The following is a 20,360-nucleotide window of genomic DNA, read 5'->3' as shown; positions in this document are numbered from 1 at the left end:
GGGAGGGGGAGGGAGGGAGGGAAAGAAAACCATTAGCTGAATCACATAAATTGACCCATTACATTATAATTACTTCTGCCAAGACACCTCTTAGATTTAGAACAATATAGGATAAGAAACATCTCTAACCAGTTTTAAAATTATTTAGTACAGCAACAATGTTAGTAATTTTCACAAATTGAACATTAATCTATCAGTCCAGAGATAGACTTCTAACCTTGTAAAACAAAATAAAACTCTGCTTCTTTGAAGTACTTTTATTTTTTCTTTTTTAATATTTTTTATTAGGTATTTTCCTCATTTACATTTCCAATGCTATCCCAAAAGTCCCCCTGAAGTACTTTTATAATTATGCCCATACTTATATGTACCTCAAGAATTTTACAACTGAACATGGTCAAAGTCAGACACTTACAATAAATAAATAAATAAATTCCAATTGATTTCAATATGTTGTTAATGTTTTCATTTAATTCTAGAAAATTTTAACCTTCCCTTTAGATTTTTTCCACCACCCAATTTCAGTTACTTAGCTTTCATAAGTTTGTATACTTTCTGTCATTTCTATTGTTGTTGATTTCCAGCAAATACCATCACTTGTGGGAAGAGGCAGTCCAAATAAGGGGAAGAAATCATTTCTAGCTATATATTTGACAAAGGATTAGTATCTATAAGATACAAATAACTCAAAAATAAATAACATCAAGAACCAAACAACTCAATTAAACAACAGGGCATGGACCTAAACAGAAAGTTCTCAAGTGATGATACATAAATGGTTAATATGCTCGACCTATTTAGTCGTTACAGAAATCCAAATTTAAAACTGCTTTTAAGTTCATCTTATCCCAGTCAGAGTGACAAAGATCAAGCAAACAAACAACTGCAGGAACATAGAAATAAAAATTTTAAAAAAATCTGGGACAAATGCTAGCTTGGCTCTAAAGAAAGGGGAACAGTTACTCACTGCTGGCGGAAACACAAACTGATGTAGCTATTATGCAAAGACGTTTGGAAGTTCCTCAAAAGGCTGAAAACAGGTCTATCACATGGTCAACTCAGGTATATTCCAAAAGGAATTCGTATCCTCATACGGCAGTACCTGCTCGTTCATGGCTACTACTACTCTACTGATAATGTCCATAGGATAGAGACAGGCTATCCATTCATTAGTGCATCAACTATAAATGGATAAAAAATGTGGCATATTTATACAGTGGAATACTATTTAGGCATTAACAAAAATGAAATTTTAAAGCAAATGGATGAAGCTGGAAATTATCATTCTCATTGAGATAACCCAGCCCCGGAAAGTCAAAGGTCTCCTATTTCCTCTCATGGGTACATGCTAGTTTTGAGTGTTTAGATACGTGTATTTCACGTGGAATGGACATAGAGTTCAAAAATTTACTAAGGGGCCATAGCATGGGATTTTCAAGTGGATAGAGACAGAACACATTGGTACAAACTTATACTGATCTGTTCACATCATTAAAAGTGAATAATGGAATCAGAGGGGTTAAAGTGGGGTAATGGTGGGGAGAGGGCAGCAAAAATGGGGAGGAATTAATAGCACAAAAGTCTTTTGAAAATGTCATATGGAAATCTACCTCTGTACACACACAGAGACACACATATGTATACACGAGAGAGAGGGAGGAGAGAGAGAGATTTACCATATAATCAAAAAATAATATCTCTATTATATACTAAAGACTAACAAAATAAAAAGACCATGGCCAGGAATGAGTTATTAATTGTGGAGTTGTTGCCTGCTGATGTCTCAGGCCCACATCCCACACCTAAGCAGGACAGGCTATTTATTACCAGTATTCCTGGTTAGCCTCTAGAACTGGAGGGCTATTACTAAGACACCATAGCCTTGAGTCATGAAACGTGAAAAAGCAATCTAGTGCTGACTTGGAAGTCTCGTTCCTACTTGCTAGCTTTGTGCTGGAAGGTGCAATACACATGGCCAGAGGAGAAAGCCTATCATCACTCTCACCCAGCTGTGCCGATGGCAGGCTACATTCATGACTGGCCTGGAAAGACCTGCTCACAGGAGCAGTATTGTTATGGGCATTATGGGAGTTAACAGCCACTTTCTGACTCAGGTTTTGTCATACTCTACAAGATGAACAACATAACTGGGACCATTATCAAGCTAAAAACCCATAGCTAGACAGGCCATAGGCCATGGAGGAGAGTTTACTATTATTTTTCTAAAAGGTGTTAAGTAGACTTCTGAGGACGAATCATTATGCCCCTGTATCAGTGCATCGTTAACCCTCATCAGTGCAGCTTCTATCCGCAATACATAGTGATCGATAGAGACCCACACCTGGCCAAGGCCTAGAAACTAGGAGACTATGGGATGCTCAGCTGTAAGTGAAACATATACACGATACCCCCTCCTCCCAAGGCTCTGTGCTCATTTCAGAAGAGGGGACAGACAGAGTGTAAAAAGCAGGGGATGGGTGACTGTAGGGAAACAGCGTCTCCTGGGATGTCAGGAAGATGCCCATGAGTTCGCAGCAGGTGTGACACAAGACCTGCACAAACCCCACACCATACCCAATCCCAGGATGGAGGTGGCAGGTGGATGTGAAATCCCACGCCAAGGTGAGGACTTATTGTGATTTTTTTTTTTTTTTACCTGTTGGGAGGAGAGTCTGTTTTCTCTGAGAGTGTAACTACACACCCAGAAGTATTTTGTTTTTTATTTTGGTTTTTGTTAGTTTTGTTTTGTTTTGGACACAAAGTTGAGTGTATGGGGAAGGTGAGAGTTGATCTGGGAAGAGTGTGGAAGGTGTGTGAATATGATCAAAACACACTGCACAGCATTCTTAGATAACTAATAAAAATTAAAGGTGCATACAAAGCTCTATGAAGAGCTGGGCATAGTGATACAGGCTAACACTCCTAGTACACGGGAGGAAGAGAGGGGAAGAACACAAGTTCAATACCAGCCTAGGTTACAGCCAAGACTTTGTCTCAAAAATAAATAATAGTATAATGCCTCTATGTAGATCTTGCCTGTAAATCAATTAAAATGCCTCTTATTCATGGGTGGAGTCGACACTGCCTGACTAGATGTCCTTCCATCTCTTAGGATTCATGGCCTTTTCAATCCTTGCACAGCCTTTTGTTTGTACTATTTTTACTCTGCTCAATACTACTGCGTCAATGGATAGATTGCTCAGTGGGCAGCACATACATGATGGAAGAATCTATGAATTGACTGATCAATTGATTGATTCCTTAACTGGCACTACAGGCTATTTCCTGAATTAGATGTGACCACTGCCTTAAATTACCCCCTCAGAAAGTGTAAATTACACTTAGCATTATGGATATACATCTTAGCAAAATGCCTGGCTCTTATCAAAACTCCCAGCAGATGGCAGATGATAACTATTAGACTTGTTAGTGGTAATGTAATTTCAGTATTATCCTCGGCTATGCCATATGAAGAGGTGTCTTGGGTCCTGGCTGTTCTGTGTATCCTGATCTTTGATGAGATGCTCCATTGAGAATGAGCAAGGGAAGGAAGGAAACTCTACAATCCAAGTGGCCGAGGTATTCCACATACAGGCATCCTGGTCAAGAGAAAAATCTAAGAGCAATCAGCCAGAAGTGGAATTACATTGAGATTTCAATGGCCAGAAAGTTTTCTGGTGTTTGCCTTTAACTGTTTTGCTGCTTTTGTTGTTGAGAGGATATGCTTCTTCTCGCCAGAAAAGAACACAAAATCTCACTTTAATCCCATAGTCATCATGGCCCAACACAAAACATGCTAGGGAGTGGTTCGGAGGCTGGCTGCACAGCTTGATTTAAGCCATCTCTGTATCATTTCACCCTGGTTCAGCACGAAGATGAAAAAGGTCTCTCTTGGCAGAATTATGATCTTTATATTTTCCAAAACTTACTGTTCTTTTTGTAGTCTATCTTAAAAACACAAGTGAGCAGTAAAATGCGTACTAAATACAACCATCATTCGTCATGTGAGAAACTTCTAACTAGTCTCAGCACACCAGCAGCATTTGCTTCAGAGCTTTAATCAGTGTTATTTATCTGCAAGACCATGACTTTGATGAACTCCCATTTAGATGGCACGGGTTCCACCATGCCCTCAGCTTGGCAGCATCTACTACACTGGTTTCAATTCAGGGTGGCACATGTGGACAGGAAACAAGCACAGTACATGAAAATGTCTTTAACCCAGTACATTTAGCAAGTCTCTCTTGTTCTTCTAATTATGCCATATTTGTTTAAAAGTATGAGTTTGTGCATAAAATAGAAAGTCAGGCATTGTTAGATGGAATCGCAGTAGGATTCCTGAAAAGAGGAGAAAACGGTGTAACACAAATGCCTTTATTTGGCAGGTCTGTTACAGAAAGAAGCTAAACTGAAGGTGTGATAATCTGTGAAGGAAGAAAATAAGTCAGAAAAAAGCAAATTGTGAATGAGAGGAGAGAGCTCCAAATGGGGCAAGGTTTGAAAAGAACGGGGCTGAAGCCAAATCAAAGAGACAATCAGTGAAAATCTCCCAAAGACAAAACAATTAAGGCCTTCTGTGAGCTAGAAAGCTTAGGATTCCATTTTAGGGTATTCATTCTACACCTCTGCAAAACAATCCCACTTGCCGGCTGCAAACCTTCAGTGAAATGTGCTCCACGAGCCTCGATTCAATTGTACCCTAGGATACAAAGATAACAGGAGGCGGTGATAGGAGAAAACAATGCCTGAAACCATAACAAAATAATACAGAGATCCAGAGAAACAATCAGCCAAATTCAAGCCAGAGGTGATCAGCTTCCCTAAGCATCTCTTCAGATTAGAGAAATACCTTCTTCTAAGGGGATTAAAAGCAGTAACTGCCAGTGCGGCCTGTGAGAGTTCTGGTTTCAGTAGCTATGCTTTGCAGCTTCTTGGGAAGATTCAATGGTGTAAACTCTATGCAGTACCTGGTCTGTGGTAAAGGCTCCATGTGAGAACAGATACTCCACTCCTACAGTGTATCAAAGGTTATTCATTCCAAGCTTCTCACTTCCTGCCATCCCATTCTTCTGGGGGCTTTTGGCTCTCAGGTAATTCTAGACTGCAGTCTTCCATACATTTACTTCAAAATGCCCTCACTACATGCTTCCAACAGTCAGGTGTTCCGCTAGACTCTTTCTTCAGCACCATTCTTAACCCACCAGACACTAGCCAGGTTGTAAGCTGCACACCACGCTCCAGAAGCCAATGATGGCAGAGCAGCTTCTGAGCAGACATCGAGTTCGAGTCAAGTCTTATCCACACAAAAAAAGCAGCTGTCTCTACCAAGTCGAGACTCAATACACACACATCACACACTTGGCAGAAGCTTCCAGAAGAAATCACATTGTTCTTCAATCTGAAAACTGTCACTCACCCAAACATTTGGGGCAGCACTGTCCTGAGGGTGTGTGACTAAGGTGCTGGGGACAAGAGAGAATGGGACAGACTTCTCTCACGCACTGTGTCCTGCCTCCCTAAGAAAAGAGAGAGAGAAAAAAAAAGCATATTAAGAAAAGTCAGTGTACATAGGTGATACAACTAAGATATCTAGAACAAAAACAAGACCTATTTTTAGGATTTGGTCCCTGGACTGACTGTGCTGTGTGAGTGTAAGCCTGGGATTCCACCCCACCCCATGCATCTCTTTCCTCTTTCCTGTAGGCCTTACAGATTACAGCTATGAAAAGATAACCCTCGGCTACATGGTTGCAGCCATCATCCTTTCCAAGACCCCACACGCTTTTCTTCATCATTTTCTTTCTCAAACCTTGCTTTGGCGTAAGCTTAGGGGAACCCAACCATCTCCATTTTCCTAGGATATGAAACTTCAGTTCAGAGCAAAGAAGCATAAAGCAAGGAAGGCAACAAAAATGGGTGCCACCAATGCAAGTGGCTCCAGGATGTGGGGACCGTTCTGATGGTTACTACCTCTTGTCACCCATCCTCTAACTACACAAAGGTGTCTTAATTGATGAGATTTTTTTTAATCTCTCTGATCCCATCTTTCTGCAGACATCTTTCTGCAATAAGCATTTACCCTCAGCCTCAGCTTTCATATGTTGGAGGATGGCCCAAAGAGAGTTCGACCAGAAGAGGCATCCCAGCTGCTAAAGGCGAATGCTCTGGAAGCCAGTGTTCAGGATAATTTCACTGCTTGATGAACATTCAACAAAAGCTGGTTCCACTAATAGTTATAAGGTTGTAATGGCTGTCACTGGAAGAGATGGTAGTGCCTCTGAGGCCTATAGTGGAAATTTTGAAGACTTTGGATATTTTGTGTATTTCATCCTTCAAACACCAAGGACCCCTCCTTATCCCTGACACTCCTTCTCATTCTCTTGGTCAAAAGCCCTCCTCATTTCTCTGCCTATCAGTCTGTATGTTCCTTCTAGAAGGCAGAGGTATAGACTCCTCCCACCACTGTGGATCATGTTGTCTCGGTGAGTTATAACTGAATGTGTAGAAAGCTGAAACATGAAAAAATAAAATGCTTCCCCGTTAGTTCACATCTACAAACCCACAAGACTGGCATTAAGACTATCCTAATGTGAGCCGGGCTTGGTGGAGCACGCCTTTAATCCCAGCACTTGGGAGACAGAGGCAGGCAGATCTCTGAGTTCGAGGCCAGCCTGGTCTACAGGGTGAGTTCCAGGACAGTCAGGGCTACACAGAGAAACCCTGTCTCGAAAAACCAAAAAAAAAAAAAAGACTATCCTAATGCAATACGAATGAACTTTATGAATAAGGTCTTCTTTTTCAGAAGTTAAGTAAATTTGGTAAATAGATCAACAGGTGTCAAATCCTTGCTTGGCCTCTAAGACAGATCTAACAGGGGCAGTGAAGAAATGAAGGGGCAGTGAAGAAATGAAGAAAAGCTGGAACCAGGTTGTCTAGGTTCTAGAAGAACTATGTGTTTATTATATATAGTTGACTAGAGAAGTGGGGTTACTGCATATAGCTGACCAGGGAGATAGAGTTATTATACATAAGCAAGGAGGCAGGTTTGTGGTATATAGCTGGATCAGGCAGACAAGTTTGACTAGTCTCAGTAGGAGCAGTCTCTATAGAGGAACAATCTTCAGGCCATAAATATTCCAGGGCAGAAAGCCATAATAGACATTTTCTTCATACACTATCAATACCCTTACACAAACCAGAAGAGAAGGCTTTGCTGTTTCCTAAGAAGTCTCAACCCCATGCCAACCCCATGAGTGGGGGGTAGGGTTAGGACTTTGCCATTCCTCAATGACTCTGAGCTCTGGGGTCCTTGGCATGGCCATGTCCTGGACATTCTCCCAGGGTTTCATTTACCCAGAGCTTCCTCTGATGCCTAAGACTAGGTTCTCTGGGGTTTGAGCTAGAAAACTAATTTACTTAGAGCTCCCCATTGCCTCAGATAAAGCACTCATATCTCAAGAGGCCTTACCAAAAGAGAAACTTAGGCCTCAAAAGACCCTGGTCCTTCGGGGGAAAGACCAAGTTGTCACCATTTCCTCTTACCCTGCCTAGACCCATCTGCATAAGCAGAAGACAGTATAAGCTTTGCCTCTCCCCACCCTATCCTGCCCTGTCCTCTCTTTCTATGTTCCCTAATTGTTCCAATTATTTTTATTATTACTGTTTGTTTGTTTGTTTGTTTGTTTGTTTGTTTGGTGGAGAAAAATAATAAAAGAAGTCGTGTTAGATCTTCTTAAAGATTTGTTATTTTTGAGCCTCTTTAATGCTGGATGTTCCCTAAACCAATACAAAACATTCAAAAATACCACAAAATACACTCCTGCTTTTATATTATTTCCAGACCAAGAATCATTAAAAATCTCCCAAGGGTTGTGACTTGTTCTGAGAATTCTCTCTCAGCTCCACATAAACCTGAACTTAGAGATCTGTCATCAGACCTCAGAGGTGGGTAACATGAGTCTGGCAAGCCCCTGACAAGGCCCCAGCTTATGCATAAGACACAGAGGGAGGGAGGATAGGATAGGACAGTGCTGACCCTCGCTTTTGATTTCTAAGAAATTCATCTGTGAGCAATTTCTTAAACTCTAAATCTCTGGCCACACAAGGCTGTCTGTGTGCTGGCCTCTCTTACGTGCGCAGACGGCACAGTTCCTTCATTGATATCCTCTGTTCTTGTTGGATCAGCATCTATTTTTAAAGTATATTTTAAAATTGAAAGTTTTTAACTATTGCATAATTGCTAAAAGTTAACATTTCCAACACTTTGCAACGCTGGCAGAAGATTGTGTGTGCACTGGTAACTTCCCTTGCTGTAAGGTCAAAGAGCAAATTTTGCATAGCTAATACAACTGCACTTTGTGTTTCCCTAGAGTCTGTTAGAGTAACTTAAACTCCAGTCTGGGTTTGCTGGCTTCGTCAGGTTTTATTTTGTTTGGGTTGCAGTACTGTGGCACAGCCCAAGTCCCCAGGCTGGTTCCAGTTAACTCTTCCAAAGAAAGTGCCGGCCTTTGCTAGAAACACAGTAACACAGTTACAGCTCACAACCTGCGACTACAGTTTCAGCTCAGAGGAGATCCTAATGGAATTACAACCTTTGGCTAAGCAATACACTAACTGGGTTAAAACAGCAGAAGCAAACGTTTCTAAAACCCAACATATGCTATGGTAACTGGTTACCTCAAGCTCTATCAGATCTTCGTGAGTATGTTGTTTGTTTGTTTGTTTGTTTGTTTGTTTCTAATACACACAGACATCAGTTTCCTTTCACTCCTCTTCACCCAGTTCTCTCTCTCTCTCTCTCTCTCTCTCTCTCTCTCTCTCTCTCTCTCTCTCTCACACACACACACACACACACACACACACACAAGCTCTGGCGCACACATACTTTCCCTCCCCCCCACACCAGATACTTCTCTGTTGCCTGTCAGAAAAGAGTAGGCCTCCCCAGGATATCAAGTGACCACAGCAGAACAAGATACAGCAAGGCACAAACCCTCATATCACGAGTGGGTGAGGCAACCCAATAGGAGGGAAAGGGTCTTAAGAACAGGCAAAAGAGTCAGAGACACACACCCACTACTCCTACTGTTATGGTGTCTCAAAGAACACCAAGCTAACAATAGCATATACACAGAGAACCTAGCTCAGACCCATAGAGGCTCCATGATTGTTGCTTCAGCCTCTGCGAGCTCCTTTGAACCACGTTAAGTTGATTCTATGGGGAATGTTCTCCTGGTGTCCTCAGCCCCTCTATCTCCTACAACTCTTCCTCCCCTTCTTCTGCCTGTTTTCCTGAGCCTCAAGGGGAAGGAACTGATGGAGACCCTCCAATTTGGGCTCTCTCTCTCTCTCTCTCTCTCTCTCTCTCTCTCTCTCTCTCTCTCTCTCTGCCTGATGTTCGGCTCAATTTGGTTTCCTTGACTTTGACTCTCTCCCACTCACCCCCTAGATAGATCCATACATAAAGGGCTCCCTTCAGGAGCTACCCAACATTCCATTGTTTTATCACATACTTGTTTAAGGCTACCATATATATGTAGAAAGGCATGGTCACATGGCTAATTTTTAATCAATGAAAATAATATAAAACATCCATAGGCCTGATTAACAAAACTTCCTCCCATAATCTCCTGTCTTTCACTTTTCTCTCTACTGGGGGGCTGGCCAGTGGGAGGGAGCTTAGAAAGAGTCTGAGTACATAGTCACCTTAGGAAAATCTACCCCAGAAACTAGCACTAAAGTAAGAAGAGCAGTAAATAAATTTCATTGCATCCTTGCGAATACTGAGATGTACCATAACTTTACTCCTACATGAGCCTATCTTGCAAAGGTACCTTAAAATCTTTTACCAGTTCCTTCACTCAATTCCAGCATAAACGTAGGATTTCAGTGTGTCTTAATTCTTTGCTATCCCCAAACACACGCCATGCCTTTCATCTTCTTGATGCAAACATCTTTCCTTCCAACCCTGTTTTCAATTCCTATTGAAATTCTGACTTAGCTAACATCAAAAGGAAATCAAACCTCTTCTCCTTGCTGAGGTCCCTGGAACCCTCCATCCTCAGAAACCTCCCCCTTCCCCAAACCTTCTGTTTTATCATTTATTCTTCTCTCTTTGGGGCACACATAATTTTTGGTGCAAATATAGAAGCCTTATCTCACAAGGCGATATACTTTTGCATAAATGAAAGTCTTCCTTGGGAGCAGGTACCAGTTCTGTGTGCCTGATGTCCTACAGAAGCGGGAAAGTTTGAGGGAAATCCTATGAAAAAGTTGTTCAGTAAGAAGAAAAGCTTTCCCACACAATGCGCCCTAGATTCCAGCTGTGTTCTCCTAGAGACTGCTAACTGTGAGAGGCTAATGAATGAACTGCCAGAGCTTGGTGGTCTATGTCCACTTACCTTCAAACCTCCTGGGGTTTGTATATTCTCACTTTGTCTGCACATATTAGCTACTAACTAAATGCCCCTGGATGCTGATATAGCCAAGACCAATATTCAGCATCAAGAGCTGCTGAGACAATTCCTTCCAAGCTATTGGAAGTCTGGTGTTGCAATCTAGTCAAGAAGGACAGGAGTCTCTCTGCACTCTGACTCTTACCCTTCCTCTTCCCTTGGCAATGTCAAGCTTATTTTCTACATTTGAGATAACTCCTTAACCAAGTGCTTCTCTGAGAGCAGTGCTTTTAAACAAGGATCTGAAACCTGTCTCAGGTCTATTGTCTATGATTTTTTTATACTTGGGTTAGCTGATGGACTCAAGAAAACAATTGCTTTATGTCAAGGTTTACCCCGAAGCAGCACTTTTGCTGCATAATAAAAATCTACCTTCCTGAATGGGGTGATGAACGCAAGACGATAAAACCACAGCCGTGTGCACGTGGGATACTTTTGCAACCCCCAAGGATGTGCAGAGAACGTGGGATCTGGAGCCTATCCTGTGGCATGTGAGTGAGATGGCATTGCTTCCCTGATCAGGGTTTAGAGCCTGGCTGCCTGACTAGAAGCTGGAAGCACAGTTTTCAAAAATCTTTGCAGTGTGTAGTAGATTACAGATTGGTTGATAAGTAGTTACGATGAACCAGGCATATCTTCCTAGTTTCTGAAGAGAATTTTTTTCCCTATTCCCAGTTCTTTTAAAGGAATGGAGTTGATACTGAGATAGTGGGATGAGGGAAGAGAGCACATGACAGTCAGTAAAGGAAGGATCTTGAGTGACACATGTTCATATGTGGTCCCGAATTCTTACATTACCACAGCCAGTGGCTCAACGCCAACTGTTGGGCAAAGCAATGGTCCTGAGTTATAAACTGGATCAAAACACTGCACAGAAAGAAATGGATTTTCCTAGCCATGCTTCTCATTGTTCTATAACCTAACTGCAGAAAATATTCAAATCATGACATACCCCAAGATAAAGGCCTTGATATTTGGTCTGTTGTATCCCTTTCCCACAAAAGAAACAACAACAAACAGACCAGTCAAAAAAGGTGGAGAAAGCAGTAAGCAGTGTAGATTGTTGGGCTTCTGGGCTAAGTAGAAATAGGGAGTATAGGAAAGATCCCCCCCAATAGGTAGTGGTGACAATTCCAGGTTGTGCAAGGCCCCATGACTGGTACTGTTATCACCATAACAAAGCCATTCGGGATAGCTGCCATTACCATGCAGTAAAAACTGAGCAATTGAACTTAATGAACTTGGGGGCAATTTGCCCTCCAACAAACCATGAGACAAAGATGAAATGCAAATTCTATTCTAACATCCAAATTGAGTTAGTTCCATTGGATCCTAAATGCTACAACCAAATTTCTCAGCTGGGGGATACATAGTTCAATGAACTAAATAAATGCCCAGGGCTTCTTCTCCTTCGAGCCATTTTTTATCTACCCCTGGCCATAACTTTGTGTCTGTTAGAAACAGCTTATGTGAAATGTTTAACCCACATTTTATTACTTGAATAAAAAATCCAAATCATGCACATATTTTATTTAGTTCTAGGGTTTTTTCCATTATTTTTGTCCCTCCCACTACTTTGCTCCTTTATATCTGAACCAAGATGTGAGTAGTATACAAATATGAAATTTGGGGGTTCTATCTTCCTCTTCTTGGAGGAGACTGATAGTGTTCACCATTCACCCCCATGTCTACTGCACAACCCATTAATGCCTGTATCTCATTCTTCTTTTTCATCAAAGCCTTTGCTTTTGGATCTACTTGTGAGGATGCACCATGCCCCTCTCTAAATGCCTACAACGGCTCATCCTTGCAACAGGGGCTTCTAGTCTAGGATGTGGATCAGAACCACCCTTGCCACTCCTATGAAAAGAAAGCTGAAGGGTTCACTTTCAAAACAGTGCTATAATGCCCAGACACGTCTACTTTATTAATGCTACAATTATGTCCCAGACATGATAGTGCTGTCTTCCTCCCAACGCCCCAGTCATATTCCAGGTTCCTGGTACACTTGACAGTGCTGCCTTGTGCTGATTTCAGCCTGGGTATGCTGGTGGGGTACTTGGGGAAGGGACAGGCTATTCTGCCTATCTCATCCTGCTCTAAGTACTTCACTCAATAATGCTGCCTCCATGGGTAGAGAACGTGACTCCCTCCCATGCCAGCATCTGAACCAAGGCTTCAGGATCACCAACATTTCATACAAGTAAAACTAACTGTATCTCAGCACCCCCATCTAATCTGCCAGTACTCTCTCAATACAAGTGGGAACTGCAGTTTCCATGGCTCTCCTTGAACTCTTTAAGATTAAAAATTCTCCTTCCTTTACATTGTTTTTCAACCTTTAAAAGCTACCTTCATGATACCTTAGAATCTGCTTTTTGCCCTTTTTATTACTATGCTAACAACTTTATATTTCCTAGCAGTTCTTTACAGTTAAGAGAATAACTAGAGCAACCATGGCGATCCAGGCTTCTTGACAGGGTGACACAGCACATCTTTCTGATGAACTTTCAGGTGTCGCAGTCAAGCAGTTCTCAGATGATGCTTGCCAGCCAGCACACTCACTGTCCCCAGAAAAAGCACACATCCAGTCATAGACCACTTAATGAGATTGATACAATCCAAGGAATGTATCATTGCACATCATTGAGCAATCCTGTCATTGTGCAACCCTGATAGAGTGATTTTGACTTAAGATGGCTTGCTACATGACTGATAAAATCTCAAGGGCAACTATCATATAAAGACCCCCACTATTGAATGAAATGCCTTTACATGGTATAAGAATATATGTGCACTGCAATAGGACACGTGTGTGGTTGCCACTGTGGTATAATAACTGTGTGTATTTGTCAGATTTACCCAGTGAATAACTATATCTAAAACTTTGATGTATTGACATTTGAAGTGAGGTAACTCCTTGCTATGGGGATGTTCTCTATTACAGCTGGAACTCTGTAGCACCTCTGCCTGTGACAACTGAAAGTGACCCCAGGCATCACGGTGCATTTCCTGGGGGCTTGGAATCATGGCTTGATGAGAACAGCAGAGCCAGATCACTGTATCCTCATGTCCAGGACCATGGATGCCTCACAAGAAATTGCAGCACAATGCACTAGTTTGTGCATAATGTGTCACTGACAAGCACTTACATATGTTACTATACATCATAGCCAACATTGGCTTAGGATGTGTGTTCTAGAGGGTGGGTTTTTTTTTGCCAGATAGAGTGGTATGCTTTGAGAGAAGGACCAGGTCCAAGTTATTTCTACACTTGGGAATGAAGATGTCAGAAGACCCAGACTTCCTTCATTATGGACCTTTGTAAGAAGCTAAGGTGGTCAATCTCCATCGTCAACTTCATGAAATTCATAATACCCATAAAAAATTCTTTGGTTTGAATGTAAGAGTTTTTCCAAATCTGTATAGTTAAGGCAGGACTCACCTTAAATGTGGATAGCACCATTCCATGGGCTGGGGTTTTCTGGGAGGATACCAGAATGTATCACTTTCAGACTTCTTGACTGAAGTCTGAAAGTCACTTCAAGCTCCTGCCATCTGGACTTTCCCACAGTGATGGAATGTACACTCAAACTGTGATCCCAAATACACCTGTTCTCCATTAATTGGATTTTGTCAATATGTTCATGACAGAAACAGGAAAAGTAACTAGCATGGAGGCAAGCCCAGGCAATCCAGGCTAACCCTCACAAGCAGATTCTTAACTTAAGACTTCCACACAGCTCCTTTCACCATTTCATGAGCATATTCATCTTAATAGAGTTGAGACATGGACATCTTGGTGTTAAAAAATGCCTATCACAACTATTTCTAGAGAAATGGTATTTAATTTCTCTGTACAGGTCCAGATGAGACATTTCAGAACTAATGTCACCAAATCATTCTAAAGCTATTCTTTTAAGTTTCTTCATCACTGAAGAAGTTCCAGTTTCCAGTTTTTAACAGAAGAAGAAACACTTGCCAAGACTTACAATGTCAATCCTATTGTATGGTTTGTGCCCTGAATAAATCCAGGTCCTCTTCTATATTTGTACATCTTCCTGCTGGAAGGTTAAACTTAAGCAAAGCATTTGACTTCCTCACCTTATACCTCTGTGCCTACTATTCTAAGCAGACCACTTTCACAAAAACATCATCAAGAATAACTTTGCCAAAGTAGAAAGGATGTTCTTGACAACCATGGCTTTCTTGGTGATACCGTCGCAGCTGGCTAGCACTAACTCAAGTTGAGGCTTTCACTACACTGTAAGTTTGTTTCCATCACTCTCTGACCATGTCAACAAGCTCTGAAGTGACATCAGTGTTCTCATGTGACTCCTAAAGAGTTTGTTCATCATACTCTAGATTGTCGCAGAAAGTATAGCCACTTTTCTGTTCTGGTCTCATACAGGCTGTGGGGCCTGTGCCTGCTCATATCACAACTAGACTCCATCTATCAACAGCTACAAAAGTGAGCACCCCAAATATGATGAAGATGGTATTGATTTCAAATCCAGCGAGAGGCAGAGACAGGACACTTTCCTGAAATAGGCATCAGGCTACCTCCAAAGTCAGCAATGCAAATGCCCGATGTTCAACTAATCTGATTTTCCAGGAATGCTGCTCCAACATTGTAAAATATAATGTTTCTCTTCTTCCCCTTCAAATGCTTGATCATAGAATTTTCCTTGTCAATCAGCTGAATGGCAACCATTTAGGGTTTTTGTTTTATGCTTTTGTATTATCTTTTTGCTTTAAAAAGGAAAATTCAGAAATTCCTGCTCTATCCCAAGTTTAAACTTTCTATTCTTGAAGACACAGAAATTATGAATATGTTTAGAGTGTCACTTGAAGAAAGTCCAAGTGATTGTGGATTCTCATGTTTGATCCCCCTCTCTGTTTCAGAAGTGGGAATGTAAGACTACCCCATGAGTCCAAGGTCAGATGATATTTCAAACCAAATACCTTAGGAAGGAGGAAAGTTGCAGAGACTCAAACATCTTGTTTAACCCTGACTTGTTGGTTCCACAGAAGCAGTTGGTGAGCATCAGCTGAAACATCAGTGCTCTGTCCCAAGGAAGATGACACTGGGTACATGGGCAGGACTGATAGTCTGTCCTCTATGTATGAAAGCATCTCTCTCTCTCTCTCTGTCTCTGTCTCTCTCTGTCTCTCTCTCTCTCTGTCTCTCTCTCTCTCTCTCTGTCTCTCTCTCTCTCTAATACATAAACAATCAAAACTACTGAAGAGACCATTCAGCCATTCAGGCCACCCTGGTAGAACCTGGAGAGAGAGAGAGAAAGAGAGAGAGAGAGAGAGACAGAGAGAGAGAGACAGAGAGACAGAGAGAGACAGAGAGACAGAGAGAGACAGAGAGAAAGAGGGAGAGAGAAAGAGAGAGAGAGAGGGAGAGAGAGAATGGAAGACTACAATCCTCTTTTCCTATTTTCCACTTTTTTTTTTTAAATCAAAGTTAAGCCTTTCATCATCATATAAGTAGTCAAAGCTGTCACAAACCCACCGCTGACACATCAAATGCTTTCCTCACAGTTTGGCCTGCCTCCAGGGAGAAGAAGAGAGCAAACATTCAGAAGTCACACCTCCTGTGAACTACAGCCATCCCTAAAAGGAAGGAAATAACACTACTGCGCAGCACGAGCATGCCTTACAGCTTCCCTATCTGCACAGAATAAGACTGCCCATGTGCCAAAAGGAAAGTTTCATGTACACCTCTGATGAGTCGGAAAGGTCTAAAAAATACCAGATAGCCGGAATGCACACCATTTACCACTGGTGAATCGATTCCCTGAAGCCCTTAACCTCAAGTTTGACCACCTAAACTAATTAATTGTTGCTGAATATTTCATGCAGTCATTCATGTGTACACAGTTTGTTCCAAACAGGGTTGAGAATTCAAGGAGGACAGAAGGACACTGTTTTTTCTGTCTTCCACAGTGGTTAGCCACACAGTGAGAACATAGTTGCAACAGAAGTATTTCGGGTTTGGTTAAATGTCTACTCATTGAGTTGTCAATTAAGGCTAAAAATAACTCAAAAGTGCTTGTGCTCTAGTGAAGTTTCTTAATGTTAGAAAAATACTGGTTGTGCTGCAATGAATTACCCTTACCTAAGATGTGTCTAGTGGGTGAACTATCCCCAATACACACACACACACACACACACACACACACACACACACGTACGTACATACACACATGCACATACACAATATTTTGATAAAGTTTTTGAAGGTTTTCTAGGTTCAGTATTCTGGCAGACATCACTAAAAAATAAGATTTCATCTCAACTTCAAATTAATTACTGAAAGACATTTAAAAGCTTATCAGGGAATCAGGCCTAAGAATTCAGTGGACAGGGCAGTCCAGGGAAAGGATCTAACCAGCTAACACTGCCATAGAAACAGCCCCACACTGATCTGTCTGATGACTAGTGTGTGAGTGAAGCGCAGAGAACTCCTGACTGGCCCTGAGCTTCCAAGTGGCCTACTTGACTGCTGCCTGTCTGTCTACCTGCTCACCCCCTTCTGGACAAGTACCTGCCCCCTCTTGCTCAGAGCTGGTGAGCTCTTGGTCTCTGACAAGAGCTGAGGACATCCCGTCTTTCCACTCTGACTCTCTTGCAGCCTGAACCTGATAGTTTCTCCGGAGCTGTTTGGGTTCATTGTCTTATCAATACACGGTTGCTCTCTACATCTCTGCCCACTTCTGAAGCCCCTTTAACTCTGTATTCTCTTTCATTTGTATCCACTCTGAGACTCATATACACCCATAGATAAATATTCTGTGTGCTGTGTGATATGAAAGTTAATATTAATAATTAAGACTGAAAAAAAAAGCCTTTCATTCACTTTGGCCAGATTACCAAAGTATGCAACAACAAAAATAACAACAAGAAAGAAAGATGACAGATAGATAGATAGATAGATAGATAGATAGATAGACAGATAGATATAATTATTACATATATATGAAATTGCATTATATATTCCAAATTAATGCCATTAAAACCACTGCCCCTTGTGAATTTGTTTTTATTCAACAAATTCTGATATCATGGAAAGATCCAATTGTACTCATGTATTTTTCTGGAATAATAATCTCATGACACCTGGATTCCAACAGTCCAGAGGACTAGATATTTCTTGCATTATCATTTCAAGCTAGTGACACTCTGGATATTGGTCTTGTCTACTAATTTTAACTTTGTGTTTTAGAGACAATCAGGCTGCAGCCCATTCTTGGCAGGTGTTCAGGGTGATCTTAATTGAGGCCAAATATAATAAAAAGGAAAAGAAATGCAGAGTGTGTGGAAACCAGATATGGCAGGTACCCGCCCGATCAAAGCTAGTACTATGATAGGTCTCGGCAAGTCTAGTGAGGAGAGGGGCAGGTGAGGGAAAACCTACTCTAAATGAAGAGGAGATAAGAACACTGCACTGAACTTGATGTCTCACCTGTGCAGCATATCTCTCATCCTCAACATCCTAAGCCAAGGCTCATGGATGCTGGTGTGGATGCTACAGTAGAAAGAATGCTGAGAAAAGCATCTCCCACAGCATCTCCCAGGAGTATCTCCCACAGCATCTCCCAGGAGCATCTCCCACAGCATCTCTCAGGAGAATCTCCCACACCAATCCCAGGAGCATCTCCAAGGAACAATGTCACTAAGCCTCTTGCAATGCAAACCCTGCAGATATAGGGGGTCCCTATAATGAAATAACATGAATCCAAAGCAAAATGGCCTTGTCCCATGTCACTTCCCCTTAGGCCTCACACTGCTTTGTCTCCTGAGGCATTTGGGAGACAGTGGGAGTGTGCAGAAGTTAGGGCTGTGCCAGGGAAATGGCCTGGAGAAAACGGTGGTAGTACCAACCAGTAACAGAAACAAAATGTAGAAACTGGAAGCTCCTAAGGCAGAAAGCCATGGGTCCTATCCCATGGCTTGGACATTCTAAGAAAACTGGCCATTTTTCCTCCAGTGAGACCAATATCAGTAGTGTTCAGCATGGGGCAGTACAGAGCAGTTCATAGCTACAAGTCATTGGCCTTTGAAGGAACAGTGTGTTGTAAAGGTTGAGTTCTTCCTAGGATTATATCAAATCAATGTTAGGATTTCAGTTTCAAATGTCCCCCACAGGCTATGTGATTATGACTTGGTCACCAACTTAGGGTACTACTGGGAAGTGATACTTATAAGTTCAAATGCCTCACGTCACCCTTAGAATGGTGACATCCAAGTAAGTAGCCATCTCAGTGAGGCCACAGCTGTGGACATTTCCCTGTCTGGGCTTGGTGTCAGAATGAACAGCTGGTCCACAATTGATAAGTTGCCTGACCATCTCCAAAGTTCTCTCCTAGAAAGGTTCGAAGCCTGGGCACAGACAGGTTGACCTTTTAGCTTCATTAAGCAAGATGTTGGAAAAGCTTGCCTCAGCAATACAATGACCACCTTACTTTAGAAAAGGACACAGTATCAGTAACAATTCTGTATTTTTTAAAAGTCTATAACTTACAATACAGATATTCTGGAGTTTATCCAGATTACCCTGGGACTGAAAGGAGAACCACAGACATTATCTACAATTCATAGGAAGGTACTAGAAAAGGGGTAGGAGGCCATCTTTGACCACTAATCAGAGGATGTCTAATGTACCTAAATGAACTATTAGGCTTCAGTGATCAGTTAACCTGAGGCAAATCTTTCATAATATGACTAAAGTTCCTCTCAAGTCAGTACAGCAGGAGTGCACCCTGTGAGCAAATGCCCTGGACACAGGTAGGCAGCTGAACAGAAAGAGCTACCACATTGTTTACCAAGCTAACTTGAGAATGGCACTGAAAATATGATCAAATATATTGCATTAAATTTACAAAAAAAAAATCAGATGCATTTTATTTACAAGCAGCTTTACTAAGAATTTATTCCAACAACTGTGAAGAAGTTTTGAAACCAGCCACTCACTGATGGCACACACCTTTAATCCCTGCACTTGGGAGACAGAGGCAGAGGCAAATGGAGCTCAGAGTTCAAGGCCAACCTGGTCAACAGAGTGAGTTCCAGAACAGCCAGGGCTACACAAAGAAACCCTGTCTCATAAAACACACAAACACCAAAACAAAGAAGCAAAGAGAGCACCTTTGGAGAAGCCACGCCAGCAAGGAAGACGATCAGCAGCAGATGCTGTTTGTTGCTAAGTGCAGAACACCAATGTAAGTGAGCAGCTCAATGTCTATACTTTCACGACTCTAAGCCATTTTGACTTCAAACACTTATAACAGCCAACACTTAGCTATTATGCACACCGACTCCTGGATTAGCATCTCTACCACTCCCCCAATGCTTTACATAAGCTCTTGCTAAGGAATTATATAATTTCTTGCAATTTATAGGTGAAGAAGCTAAGGCTTGGAGGATGCTTCCAGGGAGTAAGGGATTTTGGAGGGTCTGAAGAAGTGAGCTCTCAGCCCCGTGGGCTCCTTCCTTTCAGCCATGTCAGCTTCGAGTTTTCCTTAACTTAGAACCTGGAAATTTTATCCTGGTTTCTATTAAATTTGGGACATGAGTGTGTTCTTGTTACAGGGAAACAGGATTTCACAGACATTTTGAAGTCATACCTTCCCCGGGAGTGTTTTATACCCACCCTCTATCTGTCATTTGAAATATAACTTCCATTTCCACAGCTTGTACAAATTTCCTAACAGAGCTATTTTGGGATTTTAGAGAACTTTCATGCAAATACTTTACCCTTAACCACTGGACTAGTGAAATGACCTTTATACAAAGTTTTCACCCTTTTTTTTTTAATTTTTAATATTTTTATTACATATTTTCCTCAGTTACATTTCCAATGCTATCCCAAAAGTCCCCCATAGCGCCCCCCACTTC

At 41.7% G+C, this 20,360-nt stretch overlaps 1 protein-coding gene across 3 annotated transcripts in view; it reads right to left on the bottom strand.

Moving 5' to 3' along the window:
- The window catches only part of Bmper (BMP binding endothelial regulator), a 254,962-nt gene that overhangs the window by 117,030 nt on the left and 117,572 nt on the right, over positions 1-20,360 (bottom strand). For all 3 annotated transcript variants that reach the window (XM_021172558.1, XM_029481078.1, XM_029481077.1), the window contains exon 7: positions 5,417-5,516. In XM_021172558.1, the coding sequence (XP_021028217.1) occupies positions 5,417-5,516 (100 nt within the window). The remainder of the gene's footprint in view (positions 1-5,416; positions 5,517-20,360) is intronic.

The sequence above is a fragment of the Mus caroli genome, chromosome 9 (assembly GCF_900094665.2).
Source record: "Mus caroli chromosome 9, CAROLI_EIJ_v1.1, whole genome shotgun sequence".
Lineage (NCBI taxonomy): Eukaryota > Metazoa > Chordata > Mammalia > Rodentia > Muridae > Mus > Mus caroli.
This window is presented reverse-complemented; position numbering and strand designations above follow the sequence as displayed.